This window comes from Perissodus microlepis, chromosome 3 (assembly GCF_051167445.1).
Source record: "Perissodus microlepis isolate ML-2025 ecotype Zambia chromosome 3, ASM5116744v1, whole genome shotgun sequence".
NCBI lineage: Eukaryota > Metazoa > Chordata > Actinopteri > Cichliformes > Cichlidae > Perissodus > Perissodus microlepis.
This window is the reverse complement of record NC_140463.1, coordinates 34,322,345-34,345,979: the sequence shown is the minus strand read 5'-3', so window position 1 is coordinate 34,345,979 and position 23,635 is coordinate 34,322,345. Positions and strand designations below refer to the sequence as shown.

General features: G+C 39.3%; 2 protein-coding genes across 2 annotated transcripts; both read right to left on the bottom strand.

The window, feature by feature from the left end:
• Positions 1-3,048: 3,048 nt before the first annotated feature.
• Positions 3,049-4,674, bottom strand: LOC146391292 (placenta-specific gene 8 protein-like). Its single transcript, XM_084918522.1, has 3 exons — positions 4,569-4,674; positions 4,342-4,487; positions 3,049-3,276 (listed from the first exon to the last, which is right to left on the bottom strand). Exons 1-3 carry the CDS (start codon positions 4,672-4,674, stop codon positions 3,136-3,138), a joined length of 393 nt encoding a protein of 130 aa, XP_084774648.1. The 3' UTR covers positions 3,049-3,135.
• A 13,108-nt stretch (positions 4,675-17,782) lies between these two features.
• Positions 17,783-23,397, bottom strand: LOC146391291 (placenta-specific gene 8 protein-like). The gene is made up of 4 exons (XM_084918510.1): positions 23,312-23,397; positions 21,471-21,584; positions 21,156-21,301; positions 17,783-18,346 (listed from the first exon to the last, which is right to left on the bottom strand). The coding sequence occupies exons 2-4, from the start codon at positions 21,580-21,582 to the stop codon at positions 18,206-18,208; spliced, it is 399 nt and encodes a 132-aa protein (XP_084774636.1). The 5' UTR covers positions 21,583-21,584; positions 23,312-23,397; the 3' UTR covers positions 17,783-18,205.
• Between the last annotated feature and the right edge of the window lie 238 nt (positions 23,398-23,635).

The following is a 23,635-nucleotide window of genomic DNA, read 5'->3' as shown; positions in this document are numbered from 1 at the left end:
GCAGGGCCAACACACAGAGACAGACAACCATTCGCACTCACATTCACTCGCACATTCACACCTAGTGGCAATTTGGATTATCCAATTAACCTATCCCCACAAGTTAGATAGTTTCCAAAGCTGTAAAATGTTGTTCTGTCTCGACTGTGTAATTAAGCTAAACAGACCCTTACAGTGTGCTTGCGGTTGTGTCATATGGTCTGCGTGCTACAGAAAAGACAAAGGTTGCACTATACACAAAGTGCAGTCCAAGCATGCTACTGTCAATGTCACTGTCAACCAGCTAGCTAGCTTGGCACATGTGAGGTGGGATCTAGAGCTAGACAAAACGGCTGCTTTTAAGGCTGAATGTGATAAAGTTGTGCAGAATATCATGCATCTACATTTTGGTGCCCTGACTGTGGACGAATTGCAGAAAGGTTGGTTGTGCACACTAATACACACACACACACGTTGTTATTGTCACATATGTATGGCTTCACAATAATAGGAACCTGTGTGGGTTATTATACCGTACAGTTCATACTTTGTAGACTGTGAAGTTGTGGACATCCTGCTACAGTTTAGTTCTTCTGGCATATCGATCGCACTGTTGTTCATCAGAAGCTCTCCGGTTGCTTCACGACTCTGCACTCTGGCATTGGTAAAACACAGGACTCCGGGTAGGTCTGTGATATCCGTAGTGACGTTCAGTTCGGTTTCCTCTTGACAGGTGCCACAGTGGTAGTCGAACACTCTAAAGCAGGGGTGTCGAACTCCAGGCCTCGAGGGTCGGTGTCCTGCAGGTTTTAGATCTCACCCTGGGTCAGCACACCTGAATCACATGATTAGTTCATTACCAGGCCTCTGGAGAACATCAAGACATGTTGAGGAGGTAATTTAGCCATTTAAATCAGCTGTGTTGGATCAAGAACACATCTAAAACCTCCAGGACACCGGCCCTTGAGGCCTGGAGTTCGACACCTGTGCTCTAAAGGATTCAGAGTATTCATCCAGGTAGTCCGGTAGCTTGTTTGACTTGTTTTCCTCAACATATATGATCACGTTGGTCGCTATATTGTGTGAGACACATTCCAAGTGATACTTCGAACACTTTGCAGATTGTCGTTTCTGTATAGTCCACAGGTCAGATGCTTGTTTGCATCTAGGATCGCCATCTTCCGCAAATGCGTTTAGCACACACTTAAACACAGTATCAGCATCTTGTTGAACCTCATATGGCATGTCACTGTATCTAGTTAGCACATCCACAAGTGGCTTCGGAACACACGGCATCCCCCATGTGTTGCGGTCCATCTCCCGTAAGACACTCTTCAGTTCACTCGACACAGTGCCATTGCCGGCCCTATGGCCGTCATCGCCATCACAATGAGATCCACAGCCACCGCCTGTCAGCGTAATCTTAAATTCGTCTGTGACGTACAGACACTGCAATACACTGTTTACACCACAGTGAGTCCCAACAACGTTGATCAGTCCTCTCATGCTGTTATCCTGTGATACTGTGTATGTGGGTAAAAATGTTCAGTAGTCCGTTGTGTACAGGCGTAGTTGGTCGAGGGGATTGAACACATGTCACTTTAGCTCATCCACACTTGGAATTCCTGAAAGCGCACTAGCTTTTAGTGTGATCCTAGTCAGACCCAGAGTGCAGTCTAGAGTGGTAACCACAACCCCATAACACCTTAGCCTTGAGTCGTACGACAATATTTCGCACAAGATATTTGATGAGTCCGCCGTGGTTGGGTGTCACATCAGCTGTATTTTTTTTCTTGTCTTTTTTTGCTGGTAGTTGGTAACCCTATTAGTTAGGTATATGTAATTATAAATTATGTTGTTTTATATTTTTGCTAAGTACTGTTTATAATACTAGAATATCGAAGATGGTGTAGGTTTAAATTTCTTATAAAGGCTTTATGACTTTTCCTATAATACCATGGTGGGCCGGTCACTAGTCAAAATGCCCGGGCGTTTTTTTTGTCCCAGACCAGCCCTGGTCGGGAGCCAATGCGATTGCTTGAAAAATAACACTGTGAGTTGGGAGTCAATGGGTATTGGTAAAAAATACCCTAAGTCTGGAGTTTTACTGTGAGTCGAACTTATGAGGAGGAAAGATGACGTGAAGAGTGTTTCCAGTGTCCGGTCAGCCCGAAAGCAGACACGGTAAAACGAGAGATGAACAATGTATTGTCAAAGAAGACAGTACAGAAATATGAATGTATTTTAAACATATGTGTTCAAGAACAATCTTCGGGCTAAAAACCCAAGTGAGAAAATACAATTGATTCAGGAGCAGGGAACACAGACATGTGTATTCCCCTTAGTCCACATGTGTGCACTGTAGATGTGGACAAAAGGGACACAAAGCCAGAACGTGTCCGTTCAAGCAGTGGTGGAGTGAGTGTTAAATCCCCAAACATCGAAACGTTAACTGCAGACTGAAACAACGACGGGACAATGCGTGAAACATTTACTAGTCAAGTGTCAAGGAGTACACATTCCGGATGAGCCACAAGGACACAGAGATCCAATCAGGTGTAAAAAAGAAATGCCTGATGATGGTGGACTTAGGAGCAGTGTTGCGTATGATTACCGATATAACAAATTTCAAGAATTTCGACGACAGTTTCCAGGAGTGTGGGCTATTTTATTTGAAATTTGTTAAATGAGTTTTGTCTTTGAAGTGTTGAGAAATTGGTGGAAGATTTCAAGGAATGTGTAGTTGTGTAAAAAAGTACAACAATCCTTCATATAGTGGGTGGATATGAATAGTCTTTATTTTAGCACAAGTTAAACTCAACTTAGACACAATTGGTATAAGAGTAAGCATGTTAAATGATATCGATTGTATTGGACAAGGTTAAAAAAAATACATATATATTTCCTGATGATATATATCAGTATGCTAACAAAACTCAAAACATCTGATGTTAAAAATGTAATCTAAAGTTTTAAAAAAAAAACAGACTTTATTCTATAAATCAATTACATATTGCAGAGCATGAACCGCACAAGACAAAATTTTCTATTTTCACCTCGTGCTGCAGAAACAGAAGTAATATTTTCCTATGCGTTTCATCATTGTAAAATTGTAATTAATAACTTTGTCATATTCACAGCTCAAATGGCTGCATCTTATTCACGGAACACCTGCGTGGTGACCACCGTCGAGGTGGCAGGGTGCTGGTTTTCCCTGATCTTCAGCTCACGATTCATCTGGCACCAAACACACGGGTAACACCAAAGTATCTTGCAGCAGTCATCACAGCACGAGCCCTGCAGAACAGAGAACAGGAAGAGGAAGAAGAGGAGAGAGTAACGGGATCGATCAGCAGAGTTAATGTTGTAACTCGTGTAATTAAATGGAATTTAGATCATTTTTATTTAAATGACAATGTAATTATATTTACATACAAATACTTAAAGTATAGGTGCACTAGAGAAAGAAGAGGGTAACAAGTTGGGTTTTTACAGGAATACAAAAAAATATGATACTAAATAATTTACTGAAGTCAAATAAAATAGTTTTCACTCTTCATTTTAGTTTTTAGTTTAATTTTAGCTAGCTACAATTAGGGCTGCTCAATTAATCGAATTTTAATCACGATTACGATCTGGGCTTTCAACGATCATTAAAAATGACTGAGCCGATTATTAGCCCCTCCCTCGTGCTTTACTCTCGCGCTGCTCCGTGTGGCAAATTGAGCGCACCCAGGAAAACCGAGTAAATGATAAAAACGATAACAAAATAACGCTGAAAACCGATAAAAACCCTGAAAACTATACATTTCACACCTGAGCCTCAACTCTCGCGGCCCGGTACCAAACGACTCACGGACCTGTACCGGTCCGAGGCCCGGGGGTTGGGGACCGCTGATTAAGAGGACCCAAGGGAAGCTCGGAAAGCTGAGCAGAAGTTATTTGGAGAGGAGAGTGACTGCCATTGGTTGAAAAGAGAGGTAAAAAAAAACTTCAGTGGTGTGGAAACATTATGGGTTCGCGGAGTCAGACGTGGATCAAGTAGACATAGTGTGTAAACTTTGCTACGGTGTCGTAGCCGCACCACAGAGCAACACTGCAAAGTTCACTAAACAGATGTTTACATTTTTCATTTATTTTTTATATTGCAAACATTTGCACTGTTATCAGTATTTGCACACTATTTTATATTATTTTTTGACAATCTTTAAAGTCATTATTCAATACATTGTTATTGTTAAATAAATATCGTCAAATAATCGAGATCTCAATTTCAGTGAAAATAATCGTGATTATCATTTTTGCCATAATCAAGCAGCCCTGGCTACAATAACTTTATCCCTCCTCCACTCGCACACTTACAGCAATGTTGTAGCGCGCTCTGACGGACTTGCGAAGTAAGCAGGACACCACGCAGAAAACGTCCAGCAGTGGCATGCCACAGCACCATCCATGTTTACTGGCTGTCTGACACTGCATGCAGGGGAAACACCAATATGCACAGCAACCTCGAAGAAAAATATATACAAGTAAAATATCTGTGTTCATATACATCACTGCTGTTCATAGAGTTTGCTGGGTTAACTTACAGGTGCCCACATCAGCACAGCAATCACAGAGGCCAGTGCTCCAGTTCCCCAGGTTTTGATTACCGCCCATGACTGTCACCACCTGTATGGGCTGCTGGTAGGCCATTCCTGAAGAAAACAGACAGAAAAAACAAGAACCACGTAGAGAAAGGTTAAAGGGGTTATAGCTCATCTGTAAGGAGAAACCCAATCCAGACTATGAACTAATTTGAAGATAATCAGCTGCGAACACCCTTCTGTTGCAGACATCTATACATCCCGCTCACAAGAGACTCCCCCCATCCTGCATCTCACCTGTTCAACCTGCTTCAGAGAAAGCCTGGTTTGAACAAAACTATCTGCAGTGTTGCTTCTGTAACATGTTCAGCGGAGTATTACTCCTGCGTTTAAGGCCCTACAGCGATCTTTTTGGCACAGAAATTGCACGTGACGTTTAAAAACCACAGAACTGTTTTTTCAAACTGCATTTCCAAAACATCTTAAACGTTTTTTCCTTTCTTGAAAAAACACACAGTTTGCTTTTGTAGTGGAAAATTTGTGTTTCCACTCATTTAACCTCTGTGTACTATTGGTATGTAGTTGTTTCTTTCCTATAGAAAGACTCAGTGGGTATAGATGGGAAAACAGCCACTTTTGAGTCCCTACTGTCAGCCTGGTGCCTACATAGCTGTGGGAAGAAAACCAGCGGAGGAAAACTGCCAAGCAAAGATTGTATTCATGCAGTAGGTATAAAGGAGCTGTAATTGTTTGTTTCATCATTAACACTGGTCTAAAAAAACAAGTTCAGTCTACGTTTACCAGGGCAAAAAAATCAAGCTTTAACATGAACCTACCTATCCCAGCTGAAATGAGAGTTCCAGAGAAGCTGAATTTTTTTTTAATTAATTTGGTTTTCCCAAAATATTTGTTGCAGTGAAGTTGGGATTCCCCCCCACACCATTTTCATGCTTATACAAAAAAAACCTGCAGGTTTTCTTGTGTTCGAGCAAATGACTGAAAAGAGTGTCCAACATATGAGAGCAGTCATCGCTGAAAGCTCAGCTGATAAAGAACCCCAAGTAAAAGTTTTTTTTTTTTTTAAACAGAGAATGAGGATGGGGGTAGATTGATCACAAGGACAGAAAGTATGCGCTGGTTAATGCAGAAGGAAAAAGTGGCAGGAGGACATCATAATCCACAGAATCATCATAACCTCGTAAGGCAGTTCCTGTTTTGATCCCTCACTGGTACCTCAGACACCAGTATCACGATTAAAACAGTCCACAACACAACACTCAACTGGGCCAAGACAGAAATGCGAAGCACGGTTAAAAAGCACACAAAAGCACTTCAAAGAACAGAGTCACAGATTAACGCGTGTTACAGATTAACTCACCGACGACTTGCTATTCAGGAGCCGCCACAGACAAACTGGAAATAAACGAGTGAATATTTGGTCTTTAGAGATGTATTTCTTTTGCTTTTTATCTGTCTGCTGACACTTTGTTTTAGACAAAAAAAAATGACCTGGAGTTTACCTGGTGACGGTACGACGCAGAGGAACGATCCAGGTGTCTGCGCTGATCCGTGTTCATAATTCCGCAGACGTTAAACTGTTGGGTGGTGAGGGCCGGCTTGAAACACGTGATCAATGACGCTTCATTCGGCACGTTACTGCTCTAGGCATGATTCAAGGGTTTCTAAGGGATTGAATTTTGGTGGGATTTGTGCTTTTGGTGGGGATTTTGTGCGAGAGATGAGTCTCAGTATTTGCGACATAATGAGAGGCATGGAGCCAAAGAGGAAGAGAGGACGTGCTAATGTTCCTAAATAAACACCAGGTCATCAGCAATTCCGCCTCCGGGTCTAAAATGTGCATAAGAAATACACTGTTCATATAGTTACAGTTGTAATTGTGTAAGTTGCAGTGTATTATATATAAACGTACTTGTCCACTGGTTAAATACACAATTATTAGGCAGGGACCTCTCAGCACAAGCATACTCCCAGCGCATTATAAGATTGTGTTGTACATTATTATTTAGAGTGGGTTTTTTTTTTTAGTTATTAATAATAAAAAAAAAACATCAAGTAACAAGCAAACTGAGAACACGCCATGGTGCAGGTTTAAATATTAATCAAACAGACATAACATAATTTCTTTACCCCCCCCGAAAAAAATACATGTTCAAAACTCGATATCAGACAGAAGCTGTCACATGATAGCAAACAAAAACTGTCAATTCAATTCAGTTCGAAAACTATTATATCAATGGAGTCTTAGTTTCGGGGGGGATTTGTAGCGAGGAGTACAGTTACTCGGACGATTGTCAAGCAGCACATATATGTCACAGCGATCCCAACACCCATCCTGTTTCTGTGGAAAAACTGTAAGTATGATTCAATCAGCTCTGCTCTGTGTTACAAGTCAGGTTCGAGCAGAAAACAAATAATCCAGTTCATTGCAAGTAAAGATGCTGTTAATAATAAAACTGATGGTGTGATAACCATCATTTGTCATGTAGCCTTTTCCGGAAAGTAAAACAGTACTCACTGGCGAGCAGGTTAATTATTAATTTGTACCACGTCACTTATGTATCATTTGTAGGGAGTGGAGCCTGCTGGGGTCAAACATTGCCCAAGTGCTGCTTCTGTGCATGATCTGAGACGACTCTGTGTTTTAAGGATCTGTGAATGTGAATCAGTTGGTTTTTGCATATGCACCAAGTCTTTATATAATTTATTTTCATACAGGTTAAATTGAACTTGAAAAGTTTACAATAACAACAAGCATGTTAAATGACAGATTTTATTGGACAGAGTTAAAAGGTTTTCCAGATGATAAATAACCAGTATGCTAACGGAACTCAGATTTTCTCATTTTGAAATATAATCTAGAACTATAAAATCCAAGCTTAATTTAAAATAAAAGACAAATTGCAGAGGACAAAACTTTGTGGTGCTGAACAGTTAATACTGTTTGAAAAGGTAACTGTCATATTCACTCAACACACAGCAAAAACGGTTGCATCTTATCCACGGACGACCTGCGTGGTGACCACCGTCGAGGCAGCAGGGTGCTGGTTTTCCCTGATCTTCAGCTCACGATTCATCTGGCACCAGACACAGTGATAACACCAAAATATTTTGAAGCAGTCATCACAGCACGAGCCCTGCAGGACAGGAAAAGTGAAGGAGAGGAAGAGAGGTTCTCATGTATTTAGAATTTTTAACAGCAGTCTTCTAGACGCACAGCTGAATGGTGAAGGTCAAGCAGCTTGATAAAGTCTGCCTATGCAGTACAGCGACATCACGGGAGCTCTTGCAATAAAATAAAATGTAAAAAAAAAAGCAAACAAAAAACACATTACATACACTCAAACAAACACACAATCAATTTTACCTATATTTTACCTGAAATTACACTATAATATTTAGCTACACATACTTAGCGATACATATACTTTTATTTCAGATAAAATATATGGAAATTTCATCTATTTCTAAAGATATTACACTCTTAATTGTGGGCCATATTATAAAATTATAAAAGACTTCTGTTTTAAATATATTAGCAATAATAATTCCATAACATATTAAACCTAAACTTCCCTAGCTAACATTAATCTACTTGTAGTCTAATGCCGATCGAGTCTAACAGTCATTAAAATTCATTAATTTCAAAGAATAACCTGCAAAACTCTGGTTAAAGCCTCCCTGTGCTGACAGTGATTATAATAATTAGATATCCAGATTTTTGTGCTATTTTTCTTAAGGCAGTATGAAGTATGCATAGACCCCATGTGCTGCAAATATTCCTTTGACTAGCTTATATGTCACAAAGACTGCTTAACTGCTTTAAGATGTTCATTAGTATTGAAAGTTTTCCTTACCTTTTCTCTGTTTCTGTGAGCTCTGAATAAAGTAGGAGCAAGTCCGACCTATTAATATAAATTGCAATGGGAGTGGTCAAGTGTGGGGTGAATGCTCTTCACAGTTCTGCACAGTTCCGGTTTTCAAGGAATGAAAACCATTCCTGCAGAGGGTGACACATGTTTACTGCCCACATGCTTCCAGTCCAGTGTAAATGTACACTAATAAAACACTCGTGGCCAAAGACGTTCACTTCCAATAAAACGACAGTTAGAAGTGAGAGATATGAGCCATGCCAAGTTTAATGCAGTTCATAGTGTATGCTTATTACTTTATGAAAATCTTCTTGTTTTAAATTATTTGACTTGTACGCCAAATAGTTTGTGGTCTTCTAGTTCAAGTTCAAGTTCAAGTTTATTTATATATAATACTTTTAAAACAACAACTGTTGACCAAAGTACTGTACAATAAAAATAGTCAAGGCAGAAGACCTAAAAAAAAAAATAGGATAAAGTTAGAAGGGAATAGAATCATAGAATGATAAGATAGTAAAAACTATAGTAACAGACTCATAGTGATATAAAAGCCAAAGAATAAAAATGGGTCTTTAGACGGGTTTTAAAAGTATCCAGTGTTGGGGAGGCCCTGATATGGAGAGGCAAAGTGTTCCACAATTTAGGAGCAGTCACCGCAAATGCCCGGTCTTCTCTGTGTTTTAATCTGGACCTTGGGACAACTAGGAGCATTTTGTCCTCAGACCTCAAAGATCTTGCAGGAGTATACCAGGTTAAGAGATCAGAAAGATGTGTAGGAGCTGGTCCATGCTGCATCTTAAAAACAAGTATTAAAATCTTAAAATCAATTCGAAAACTGACTGGCAGCCAATGTAATGATGCAAATATGGCAGATATTTGATCTCGCTTGCATGTGCCAGTTAGGTTGAACATTTTTCTTGTAAAACAAAGGGGGGCCCAGCAAAAAAAGTTTGGGAACTGCTGCCCTGGGCCATTTCACCTCAGTGAATCACATGATAATTTGGGGCTAGGCTTCACAATGGGTTCACCCAAAACCCTGGCTGATTGTGACCCACACCCGTTTTCACACCTTGGCTCATGTGATTAGGGTCAATAGGGGGTCTTGGAGACACTGAATCTCTTGAATCTGATAAAAAACTATTTCTTTACCCGTCGGCTTCCAGTGGCTGTCATGCTACTGGCTATGGCAGTTAATAATACAACAGCCTTGCCATTGCCATTCTTTGTGTCTCTGTTTATCTCTGTGTGACTGTTGTCTTTTAATAGCCTATGTGGGCTAGTACCACTTGCCACTTGTACATACAATCCTTTGCGGTTTTACCCTGGAAATGACGTCACATTTTCAAACTCTATTGTTTTTAGAACTGAAGAAGCTTCACAGATGACAGATGAAAAGTCTTCAAGGAAACTTGAAGACCTTTCATCTTTTCCAACAATTCTCAGATTAATTTGTAGAACACAACAGATTTAGAATGGAACATTGTAACTTTTTTCTTCTTTTTTTGTCTTGTTTTAAGCTTGTTTGGTTTGTTGGGAACTGAACTCTCTGAACTACCTCCACTCTCATTTCACTCTACTCTACAACAAGTCTCCTTTTTCCCTTTCCAAGAAGTCCATAACAGATTAATTCACATTATCTGTTCTCCTTCTCATGGGCCAAGATAACTTTCTTTTGTAAGAGATAATGAGAAACAAGAGATAACTCTTTATTTGTCATTGCACAGTCATACCTAGTGCAATAGTACAACGAAATTGGAAACTGTCCTGTGTCAGCACTGTGCACAACACAACACAGTAACTTATCTTAATAAATAAAAATAATTAGTGTATGTTTTTATTGCACATTATTATTAGAACTATACACAGATGCACTCAGCACACTTTCAAAAAAGCAACGTCTCGTCTCCCCCAGAGATAAGCCCCACCACAGTGGTATCATCTGCACACTGAAGTAAACATGTCTCTACCAGACTGAAAGGGTGAGAAGACTGATGGACTAGTCCTCCAGTGACTGTACAAATATAGATGTATTTTTTAGTTGTTGATCATTTCATGATTTTGACGACAGAGACTTGCTGCTTCGTTTTCCTCTGCCCTATCTACCGAGAAACCTGACGCCAAGTCATTTGCATACTAACTGTGATTGGATGTATAGCTGGAGGGGGGGTTTCTCTGCCAAGTGCTGTGTGAGCCTGCGCACAAACAGAGCAAACAAGCCTTTTCCAGTGGATTTTTCAGCTACTGTCGTAAATCTTGTCCATATTCCGTTTGTGGGTAATGTATTATTTTCTTTCACAACTTCTAAAAGTTTGACTTAATGGGGCAGGATGTTTGTTTAAGTGGGCATTGCCCACTCTTGCCCCAGAGGGGGCAGGACTAAAATGGAGCTTTAAGAAAGTAAAGTTTTAAAAATAAAAACAAACATACTTAAAATAACAAATAATGACTGAAGGGCTCATTTGAACAGCCCAATACTGCTCACTATAGTAAAACAGCTGTTAGAGCAATCTCACATCTTTACTTCGTGATCATTTTACAGCTGTCTTGTAATACTGTCTTGACAGTATACTGAATATGCTATTTGTGCTATAAAGTTGATATGAAGTTGGATTTCAGTGAATGAATCTAAGCAATCTCAATTAAACGATTAATCTCTGCTACGCTTTAAGTAACCTAACTCTGACCATGAGCACCACAGCCACTGTGCATGAGTTACGCACTGTTTACTCAGCAGTGTTTACTGTTACTGTTTACTTTAAATCCTTTACAGTACTGGAAAGTACTTTCATGCAACCTTTACATAACACAATGTTTGCTTACCAAGTTTGTTTTGCAGGACGTTTTACATATACAGAGCCAATATCCTTACCTTCATGTCCTGTCTTTCTTATCTTTCTCTGTCTCTGAGTGAAGTTAGCTCTCCAATAATAAATTATATGGTTTTGCCTTTTTCATCATTTTGTATACACAATTAGGACTGTCTTCCATGTGTTACAGTTTAGGCTCAAATCGGTTTGACGTTTGATGCCGTGCAATAACTCTCCTCAAATGACTTCAACTTTTTATACATTTAGAAGCATGAAACAAAAAATAAATATAGTAGCATGAAACAGTCATTAATGGGCATAGTTGCTTCATCCAGTCTTCTTTGATTGAAAGACTCCTTTGTGCAGCCAAACACTGCCCTCTACAGTTAAACACATGTCAACACAGCCTCACATTCTTTATTTCACAATCAGAATACTTTATTAGTCCCTAAGAAAATTATGTAATGTGTTCTAATCAATTATTTCTTGATCATTGGTAACTTGTTTTTAACCTCCAGGAGCTGTTCAGAAAATAGGTGGTTAATATCAAATCTTCTTATGTTCTCTGAGCAGGCTGGGGGGTGAATATCGGCTGCTGCTCAAGAGTTGCAGGCTGGTTTTTTTCTCCATCTCCTGTCTCTTTGACAAAAAAGAAAAAAAGAAAATGGAAATTAGCATCTGTATTTTTCTTTATTGACATGTCTCTTTTAATCCTTTAATTGATGCTTGCATCTTGCATGAGACTTATAAGTACACTGTATGTAAAATAAAATGAAATAAAATTTAAAATAAAAAAAGAAGTTGCATTTCTGATCATTCTGAAAATGTCCTCACTATAGGACATCTTATTGGGTATTTTAGTATTCAAATATATGTCACTGTGAGCTGCATGTCTTGTGTCTTTAATTTTTAGTCAAAGAACAGAGAGATAACTCCCAGGCCTGACAACATGATTCAAGATCCAGTAAACTCAGAGAAAACTTGAAAGCAGCTGTAACTTTGTCAGACTGGTGATCCTCCACTGCCAGGAAACAAATGACAACTATTTAATACAGCTTCTGTAGCACAATATGTGTTCATAGGATTTCTAAAGGAAAGGTACTTATCAGTCTGGCATTGGTATTTTATATGAGATGTTAGTCTCATAAGACATACAGCATATCCTTGATATACCATGATTAATGAATGAGAATTCAGTAAACTCAGTAAACAGATCTTGCCACTTTCACTGTATGCCATACTGCCTATGAATCCTAATAAAATGGTCATGCATGTTTTATTGTCTAGTGTCTCATTAAAAAAAGAAAACAGCCCTCATCTCAGTTTTGTACAATTGAACAGCAAATGTAATGTGTAATTATAATGGATGATGATGCTTTTAGTTTTTGTGTATATGAGCAGAAGCATGATTGCGTTATTAAAATTCAGGGGATTGTGAATAAACTCAAAAACAGGTGATCCTAGCTGTTGTGTACAACAGTCACGCTGTCAGATTTTCATTACAAGTTAGTAAGTTGTCACAACCAAAATAATTGTTATTCGCTGTGATATCTGTAGCGCTTGTGAGGGATGAAAAGAAAAAGGTGAAATCTTATTAGTAATTACATTATAATAAATGGTCACCATCTCATCCTACTCAGAGAACATGACAAGATTTAACATTAACTATGAACTGCATTAACTACTACAGATTACACACCCAAAATCATCAAGAAAAGAACATGGGGCTGTAATAACATCTGCTTTGCTGCAGAGGGCAGTTTTGGTCTGTAAAATAGAGTCCTTCAAAGATTTATATGCCATATACATGTTTTCTCTTTAATTGGAAAATTATACATTATATAATTTTCCCAATATTCCAGTGTAATTTTATTCATCTACCTTCATTAACCTGGAAAACACCAGGTTAACGAAGGTGGAGGGTGCTGCTGTAGGTGTTCCACATACATTTCCAGTTCTGACAGGAGCAATATATCAATAAAATGTGAAAAAAAAAAAAAAAAAAACTGCGTCAGGGAAATTTTCCATCATTTCATCACATGATGACAGCAAAGGGAATGTGTAATCCTACCTGTATCAGCTGCTCTGGCATTGACGTAACACCTAATAAACTAGTTGGTATCTGTTTCCACACAAATGAACAAATTCAGAAAATGTGTAGTAACGGTCAGAGATGGCAACATAAAACATCTGTGACTGTGACATCAAGACTTCTGGAAAAATGTAGCTCAAACCTGTGGTGTTTTGTATGGTTGAGTGCAGTCAAAATATTCCAATAAACTGATGAACTGTTGTGTCGCAGTTGTTGCTGTTGTTGTCAGTGTAACACTGAAATTACCTGAAATAAATTTTGTTGTTATTTGGAATGGAAGGTGGAAAGAAGTCCCAGTTTAGGGGGATGATCTGTGGAGTAAATTAATACAGCAGAAAATATAGATATAATTCCCAAATGTAGACGTTCAAAACTCAGATAACTGTCAAACAACACATTATATGTCACATTGACCTTACCACCCATCCTGCTTGAACAAGTACTGCAGCATTCAAAACTTTAATTTGCGTAAAATGTTTCAAGCACTTCAAGATCTGATATCCTTAGCCCTGCGAAAGACTGGCGATCTGTCCAGGGTGTACCCCGCCTCTCACCCTTTGGTAGCTGGGATATGCTCCAGCTCACCCACAACCCTGATAAAGATGGATGGATGGATGTAGATCTGTTATCTCCGTGTTGGTGTAGTTTCTACATCATCATAACAGTGTTGGTCCAAGATCAACATTGCAGCTGACCAATCTCGTTGTCTAAGCATTCACTTAGCATTAAGTAAGTAAGTAAGTAAAATTTTATTTATATAGCACATTTCTAGATAAAAGATCACAAAGTGCTTCACAAGGTATAAAACAAAAACAGACAAAGGTTAACAAAATGCAATTCAAAAAAGATGTGTTTTTAGTTGTTTTTTAAAAGTGATCACTGAGTCCACAGATCTTAAGTTCTGAGGAAGAGAGTTCCACAGTCTGGCAGTGGCAAAAGCTCTGTCTCCCTTAGTTTTGAGCCGTATGCTGAATAACAAGTGGGCCCTGATCACATGACCTCAGGGACCTACTAGGAACATAGGGCTGTAAAAGTTCGATGATGTAGGCTGGTGCTTGTCCTTGAAGAGCTTTAAATGTCAGAACCAGTATCTTAAAATGGACTCTGAATTCAACGGGGAGCCAGTGCAGCTGTATAAGCAACGGTGTTACATGAGAGTACTTAGATGTTTTTGTCAGAAGCCTTGCTGCAGCATTTTGGACAATCTGCAGACGCTCCAGGGAGTTTTTGTTTAGACATGTAAACAGTGAATTACAGTAGTCCAATCGCATGAATAACGATCTCCAGTTCAGTATGAGATACTAAAGGGCCCAATTTAGAAATGTTTCTTAAATGATAGAAGCAGGACCGAACCAGAGATTTGACGTGAACATCAGGGTAAGAGCAGAATCAAAGGTTTCCCCTAGGTTCCTGACAGACGATTTCACAAATGTTGAAAGAGGACCAAGAGCATTCATTATGTTAGGTACATGTCTGTCTGGAGCACATACAAGGACTTCAGTCTTTTCTTCATTAAGTTGGAGGAAGTTGTCAGCCATCCAACCTTTGATGGATTCTAAGCACTCGTTTAGAATCTGCAGCTTAGAAACACCTTCAGGTTTAAAAGAAATATATAGCTGGATGTCATCTGCGTAGCAGTGGTAGCAAATGTCCTCAAAGGGGCTCAAAATATGCTGGAGAGGTAGTAGATATATTAAAAACAATAAGGGCCCCAGCACAGAACGTTGTGGCACACCATAGGACAGGGACGTGGAAGATGACCTGTACTTAGAGACCGCCACAGAAAAGTATCGTTCATAGAGATACGAGGAGAACCACTCTAAGGCAGACCCAGATACACCAACCCAGTGTTTCAGCCTTTCAAGCAAAATGTAATGGTCAATGGTGTCAAAGGCTGACGTGAGGTCCAACATTAGGAGTACAGAACATTTTCCTGCATAGTTTTGCATCAGAATGTCACTGGAAACTCTAAGAAGGGCTGTCTCAGTAGAATGAGCTCTACGAAAGCCAGACTGAAATTTGTCAAATATATTATGTTTGTCTAAAACTGCTGTAAGCTGCTTGGCCACAACCTTCTCTAATATCTTAGCAATTAACGGTATTTTTGAGATTGGTCTGTAATTGCTAGTGAGAGATCGGTCCACCGTGGGGGGTTTTAACAGGGGGTGTATAGCAGCAGTTTTAAAATAAGCAGGGACTTTACCAGACCCCAGTGAGGTGTTAACTATGGTGAGCACACAGGGACCAGGGACTTACATGACTAATTTTATCTAGAAAGAAAGAAAGAAATGTTTCACAGTCTTCATTAGAAGAAATAATGACATCAGGTGGAGCAGGAGTAATAATATCAGTAATAGTGTCAAATAACACCTTAGGATTACCTCTGCTCTTTGCAACCAGATGAGAAAAATAAGCAGCCCTCGCATCTCTAATTGCATTGCTAAAAGAGGCTAAAAGATCCTTTAAGTAAAGGAGATGTACACATTTAAATGAGTTTTCCTCCACAAGCGCTCAGCTTTACGACAATCACGTTTTATGGAGCGGATATTGTCATTTAGCCAAAAAACAATGGTTATTAAATAGATCTGTTAAAAAATCAACACCGTTTTGCGCGGCTAGAGTTAAATTAAAAGCATCCGAGAAATTCTCCGCTGTGGAGGAATTTATGATGCGCGAGAAAATTGTCCGGTGAACAGGAGACAAAGGCTCGTGAAAAGACATGTTAAAAAGAATACAGTGATGATCAGAGATAAAAATGTCCTCAGAACAAATAGAATCAATATTCAAACCCAAAGTAAAAACAAGGTCCAGTGTGTGTCCTTTGTTATGTATGGGGCCTGACACATGCTGGGTAAAATGAAAAGAATCCATGATGTTGATAAAACCTCTGACAAAGCGGTCGGAGTCATCATCAACATGCATGTTAAAATCCCCAACTAAAAGCAGTCTGGACAACCTCATAATAGAGGACAGGAAGTCGCTGAACTCTGATAAAAACAAGCTATTTGGGCCAGGTGGACGATACACCACAGCACAATAAAAAGGATCCTTACTTCCAATTTTAAACAGCTGTAGTTCAAACGAAAGAAAGAAATTACCAACATGACTAACTCAATTTGTCCATGTGTGAAAGTAACTTGAATAATATATCTATTATATTGTCTAAATTAACAAAGAAAGCACTTGAAATGATTACTATTTGTCCCAGAGCTGAGTTTTATAATAACAAAGGTTTTTTTTTTTCTTTCTTATTTCTCCACATTCCAAAGCCATGACAGCACAACAACATGATTGATCAGTTGCAATTTTGACCCTAGAACAGCACAGTTATAATGCTGCTGGATATCAGATACACCATGTTTCAGTGAAACATGTTACTGCTGTGTTACTGCTCTCATTAAGCCAGGTTTCAGCAGAAAGCAAAGAATCCAGTTTATTGCAGGTAATTATGTTGTTAAAATAAAGCTGATGACGTGGTAACCATCATTTGTCATGTAGCTTTTTCCGGAAAGTAAAACAGTATTTACTGACTGCATAAAAATCATAAAAGAAGGAAGAAAGATGACGAGCCTGTTAATTATTCATTCGTAGCACGTCACTCATGTGTCCTTTGTAGGGAGTGGGGCCTGTTTGGGTCAAACATTATCAAAGTCACCGGTGCTGCTTGTGCGCGTGATCTGAGACGACTGCATGGTTTAAGGATCTGTGACTGTAGCCCAGTAGGTTTTTGTGTTTAGACTTTTGAGAAAAGGGCGAAGGTTTAAGAGACATGTTGATGGGTTTAGATTTTATTATTGTCATTTGTATTGGGAAATATTTAACCATATATGCTTAGAGGTGTATAATCGAGTGTGTAGTGATAGGATGTGTGATCTTTAGTAGTCTGCAAAGACTTTGTGTGCATTCCAGAGTGCTATGGCATTCACACCCACATGAGAGGTCGTACCTTGTTTTATTGTTTTATGGTAGGATAAACGTAGCTATGTCAGTTTTAGTCTAAGTGCCTTTTGTTTAGATGAACTGCTGGACTTCCAGACCAGCAGGTTTAGGGAAGTCATTTATGGGGTCACACTCTGACCCCCCCCCCCCCCCCCCACACACACACACACACACACACACACACACACACACAGACAAGGTATTCTTTGTCCACATGTATACCTATATGAAACGTCATATGTTAATGAACCTATGCATATTCATGTAACCAGAGAGTCTGACGGAGGTCAAGTGGGTGGAACGACACTTGGCTCCAGGCAGGCCTCCCTCATGCATGAGTAACACAAAGAACTTCGCCTACTTGTGTCTTGCTTTCTGCTGTGTAGTAAATTGTCTTGAACGTCCCAGCGAATAGGTTTATGCTACAAACCTATCACATGTCTCCACAGTTGAAAAAAAGTACAACAGTGCCTCGTGTAGTAGGTGAATGTGAATACTTTTTATTTTAGCACAGGTGAAACTCAACTTCGACAAAGTTATTATAAGTGTGAGTATGTTAAATGATACAGATTTTATCGACCTGGGTAAAATCTTTCCTGATGATATATGCAGTATGCTGACAAAACTCAAAACATCTGATTTAAACATATAATCTAAAGCTATAAAAACTTGCATGAATTATATGAAACAACTATATATTGCAGAGCAGTGAACCAAACGAGCATCAGCACTGAGCTATGAAATGCTATAAAAAAGAATGCAGATCACATGCCAGGCTACATTTTCAGATTTCACTTCATGCTGCAGAAACAGAAGTAATATTTTCATATGTGTTTCATCATTGTAAAATATATACATTTTTTAAATTATCTTTGTCAGTTTCACTCAACCCACAGCAAAAATGGTTGCATCTTATCCACGGATGACCTGCGTGGTGACCACCGTCGAGGCAGGAGGGTACTGGTTTTCCCTGATCTTCAGCTCACGATGCATCTGGCACCAGACACAGTGATAACACCAAAATATTTTGCAGCAGTCATCACAGCACGAGCCCTGCAGGACAGGAAAATTGAAGAGGAAGACGAGAACTTTGTGATATATTTTGAATTTTTAACAATATCCTGTTTAGTCAGCTGACGTCTGAATGTCATGCTTGGGAATGAGAATTGAGAAATGGTGTTCAGTCATTTCAGCATACAAATCAGAGTAACATACAGCATATAGTTCAGTATACAGACGAAATTAAATGATGTTTATTTTCCATCTCTCAATTTTCTTATCCAGGGCTAAGTTGTGGGGGAGCAGCCTAACAAGAGAAGCCCAGACCTCCCTCTCCCCAGCCACTTCTTCAAGCTTGTCTGGGGGAACGCCAAGGCGTTCCCAAGCAAGCCGAAAGATATTATCTCCCCAGCATGTCATGAGTCTGCCCTCGGTCCTCCTCCCTGTGGGATGTACCCGGAACACCTCACCCAGGAGACGCCCAGGAGGCACCCTTGTGAGATGCCTGAACCACCTCAAATGCTCCTTTCAGTGTGGAGGAGCAGCAATTCTACTTTGAGCTCCTCCCAGATGACCGAACTTCTCAACCTATCTCAAAAGGAGAGGCCAGTCACCCTCCAAAGAAAATTCATTTCCACTGCTTCTTTTGCTCACTACCCACAGCTCGAAAATAACAGGCAGGTTTACAGCATGAATTTGGACATTACTTTTATTTTTATTGCATAAAAAGAGGAGAGCATGATGGTAAAGTGGCATCCAGGACAGAAATAACTGTATTATGCTGCTAATACAACTTCAGCTCTTTGCAAGCACCTGCACACACAGCATGCTAACGCTAAGCTAGCCAAGAACCCAGAGTGATGCTGAAGCTGAATGAATGCTGAGCCCAGTCCAGCACCGTGGTCAAGTGAGCTGTCTTTTGTGAGCTGTGGTGAAGTAAGCTGCTGCTGAACTTCATCAGGTAACAAACAGATGAGCAGTCGGGCTCCACCCCAAGTTTCTATTTAGATTGGCTTTTAATTAGATTCATGCTGTATGTTTGATTTTTGATGTATTTTATGTATTTCTGTTTTTATATTACTGTGAAGCACTTTGTGGTTTTTATCCTGTGAAGAGTGCTAGATAAATAAATTGAATTGAATTGAAATTGAATTCTATCGGGGGGGGGGGTTTCTTTGTTGTTTTTTTTGCTATATCACAACAACAGTTGCCTCAAGGCGCTTGTAATGTAAAGACCCTACAACAATACAATCCTGTTCATGTTTCTAATGTGGAATCACCATGGTGATCGCTTTAGAGTCTCTTTGTGCTGATTTTCATTTTTGCTTTGTGTTGTCGGCTTTGTGTTCATACTTAAATACTAAGAGTAAGATCAGGGAATAAGTGAAGGAAGGAGATTTTACATCGAATAGAAATCCTAAACTATGAGGAGGAAACGTATTAGACTTAGTAGGAAAATCTTATAAAATAGGATTTAATTCATCTTATAAGTGAATTAAATTAAAGATCTGATGAAGGAGTGAATACTGTCATAATCAAAATAATACAGTGTAAGCAAAGGGTTTTTTGATAACAAGGATAGCTCCTCTGATAGAAATTGCTGGGACTGTTTGAAGTCCTGAGGACTGAGACTTAGGTGGAGTGCAGGAATTATCCAGAGGAGAGCTGCATTATTTATTACAAACTTCAAAACCGTGCAGAACAGCTGTGTACAATGTGCAGAAGAAGAAAAAAAATTATTTGCCATCAGATATCATATCATTTGGCTTGCTATTGAATATACTGTTACCATCTAATTTAATGATTTGCTGTCTTCCTAGTAGATTAAAGATTTAGTACATCAGGTGCGAAATGTTTGTTGTTGTTGTTTTAATGGCAACTTTTTAATGAGGTGATTTTTTTCATTGGTTGTTCTCATTGTTGAGCTGCACTGAAGCAATATTGCATTGCACTCCATCTTTAAGACAATGTAGTTCAAACCTGGCAGACATCCACCAAAAAGTGGTGGATGTCAGTATGTCTTTGGCAAAAAAAAAAAAAAAAAAGCTATTCCTGAAATCACCACTCGAGAATGACTCTAAAAGTGAATCAGTCACTGCAGACTTTCGTGTTAAAAAAAACCCAACCACTTTACAGCAGGTTTAGTGCCTTTGGCTCATCTGCCCTTTTGCAATAGGAGTGGGTTTTTTGTTTGCTGTCTCATTTTATGACTTGTTAATGTCAGGGGTGTGCCGGGCTCGTTCTGCCATGTTTGCACCATTTGTACTTTCTGGAGAATTCAATAAACTGTACAATAATATGACAAACGATGAGGCTTGTTATACTTTCTAACAGCCCACCCAAGAAGTCTGCGCAGTAGTTAGGGTGAGTGAAGGTGTAGTATTTTGTTCATGTGTTACTTCAGTTGCACTAATTTACAAATATAACCATGTGTGCTTTGCACCCATTAAAAGCTGCACTCAGCACTCCCTATTTTCATTTATGTGGTTACTTGTGGTTTGATGTTTCATCCACTTATGTTAACTTTATTTTTATTGATTTTGAGGTTAATGCAGCTACAGTCATCCTGAGTATCAATAAAATATTCATCAAACCTCATCAGCAAGTGTTGACTAATACTGAAGACATTTCTTCTGTATTTTTTTAAGCTTTGTACATACATAGTATTGCTTGAAGTTTGCATTTTTTTTCTCTCTTAAAGTTTAGGGACGGGTGCATTGTTCATTGTTCGGGGGGCAGTTTAGTTAGCTTAATGTAAGCTAACTACTAAGCTAACTGCTAATTACTACTAAGCTTAATACAATACAACGGTAGCATAATTTAAGCTAAATACAATAACCTTATCCTCCACTCTCACACTTACAGGGATGTTGTAGCGCTCTCTGACAGAATTGCGAAGTAAGCAGGACACCACACAGCAAAAGTCCAGGAGTGGCATACCGCAGCACCATCCATGTTTACTGGCTGTGTCACACTGCATGCAGGGGAAACACCAATATCCGAAGCAACCTTGAAGAAAAATGTGCAGAGATGCCATACCTGTATGAGTTTATCTCTTGTGTAACCTCTGCATTATATCCTGACTTTAGATACTCTGCAAAATGACTGCAAACAAAGTCTGAGGAGGTGGTTGATGCAGAAATCCCTGCTGTTTGTAGGGTTTGCTGGGTTCACTTACAGGTGTTCATATCAGAGCAGCAGTCACAGATGCCAGTGCTCCATTGCCCAGACTGCTGACTCATTGCAGTGGTGGTGACTGCCACCTGGGTGGTTGAATGCTGGAAGGCCATTCCTGGAGCAAACGAAGTAGAAAATTAGACACTGATTGAAGAGAGTTTTTGTTGTCATTGTTGTTGCTTTTTCTTATGCCTTATTTCATTGTATTTATTCTTCTATGGTTTTCTCTTGTTCATTCACTAACTTGTAAAGAGTTTTGGTCAGCTGTTGCTTTTAAATGAGATGTAGAGATGAAACTGACGTTAACGGACTATAGTGGTTATAAACATGTAACATGCACAGCAGGGTGTTTTCTAGTGCATGTAAACCCCTAACAGGATCTTTGGGACTTGTCTGCCAATGGATCAATATAATTATACAGGCTATGGCTGGCTTGTAGGGCTGCCACACAGCCACACACTAAAAGCACTGAAAGCAGCCCGTGTTTCACTACCAACACTGGAGTCAAATCTCTTAATGTATCCGACCCCTCCCATACCTTCCCTGTGCACTCAGGCACCTTGCAGAACAGAGTTTAATGTGGTTGATATAGATGGACCAAAAAGAGCAAAAAGAAATTAATCGACTTTTGAGCTGTCGGGACTGCTGCTGCAGCTACACTGCAGCAACAACAACTAGTATTAAGTCCTCACAGTCCAGATGCTGAGACTGCTAGCACCAGCTGTGGAGAAGTGCAGGAGGAAGGACAGCAGTCCCGACAACAGAGTGACAAACAGATGATGTTCGTCACTCTGTTTCCCATTCCCTTGTTATCCTGTGTTTGTATATATTATCTCAGTCTTCCCTTGCTCTTTGTTATGTTCTCCTTCATGCTGTGTTTCCTTCTTTCTCTGCTCTCCAGTAAGATTCCTTTTCATGAGATTATTTTTCCCTAACCTACATTATGTTTACAAGCCTTTTCCAATCTTACTGATCAAAGGTCTTCAACTGCACACACAGTGATTTTAATGCTACTGTCCAGAAAATACTACGTCTAGATGAACAGATTCAACTCTCTAGGGCTATTGTGCAGAGCTTTGTTGCAATAGATGCTCAGGCAGTTGCTTTATATATGACAGGTGTGTAGTTTTCTGCCTGTATTTTATATTGAACCTTTTTGTACTTTTCAAATGTCATAGTTTCCTTGTGTTTGTAAAATCCACTGATAGATCCAGTTGAGCTGTCCATGTTTGGGACAGCTCAACTGTCATATGTTTCCAATACCATCTTGTTCACGTTAGCACCCTTTGCTACAAGACTGATAAACTGCATATGAATTTATCAAGTTGATAAGTTGATGCTCACATAGTCAAACCCAACACACTTGTCCCAATCGGGAGATCAGTCAACCACCTCCCTGAGCTGCACCTTCACCCCTATACTGAAACATAACACACCAAAAATAGAATAGAATAAAGAAATGTTGAACTTGTGTGAACACAAGACAATACATGGAAATTCCATGTACCTAAGATAGATACTTCAGATATCTTAGAAATAATATCTTAATTAATATACTAAAAAATTCCTAGCTAACATTTATCTACTTATGGTCTAATGCCAACTAGTCTAACAGTCCTATAAGATTCATTAATTTATGAGTATAAACTGCAAAACTGTGCTTATAATAATTAGATGTCAAGTTTTTTGTGCTATTTTTCTTGAGGCAGTATGAAGTGCGTGTAGACCCCGTGTGACTGGCTCACAACATCACACTGGGAAAATGATAGCAAACTGTACTATTAGGTCGCAAAGACTGCTAACTGCTTTAAGATGTTTGTCAGTATAGAAAGTTGTCCTTACCTTTTCTCTGCTTCTCTGAGTTATGAGTAAAATGAGAGCAAGTCCAACCTATGACTGTAAATTGTGACGGGAGTGGTCAAGTGTGGGTTGAAGGCTCTGCTCACTTTCAATTTTCAAAGAAACCATCTCTCTGACAGAGAAAGACGAACAGTTACACACGCTTTCATTCCAGGTTAGATAAGAATAGATGAAACACTCAAGGCCAAAAAAGTTCAGTTCCAATAAAACGAGAGTTAAAAGTGAGAGTTACTGACCGTGTCGAGTTTTATGCAGTTTATAGTGCATCATTTATTATTACTTTATGAAAATCACCTTGCTGTGAAC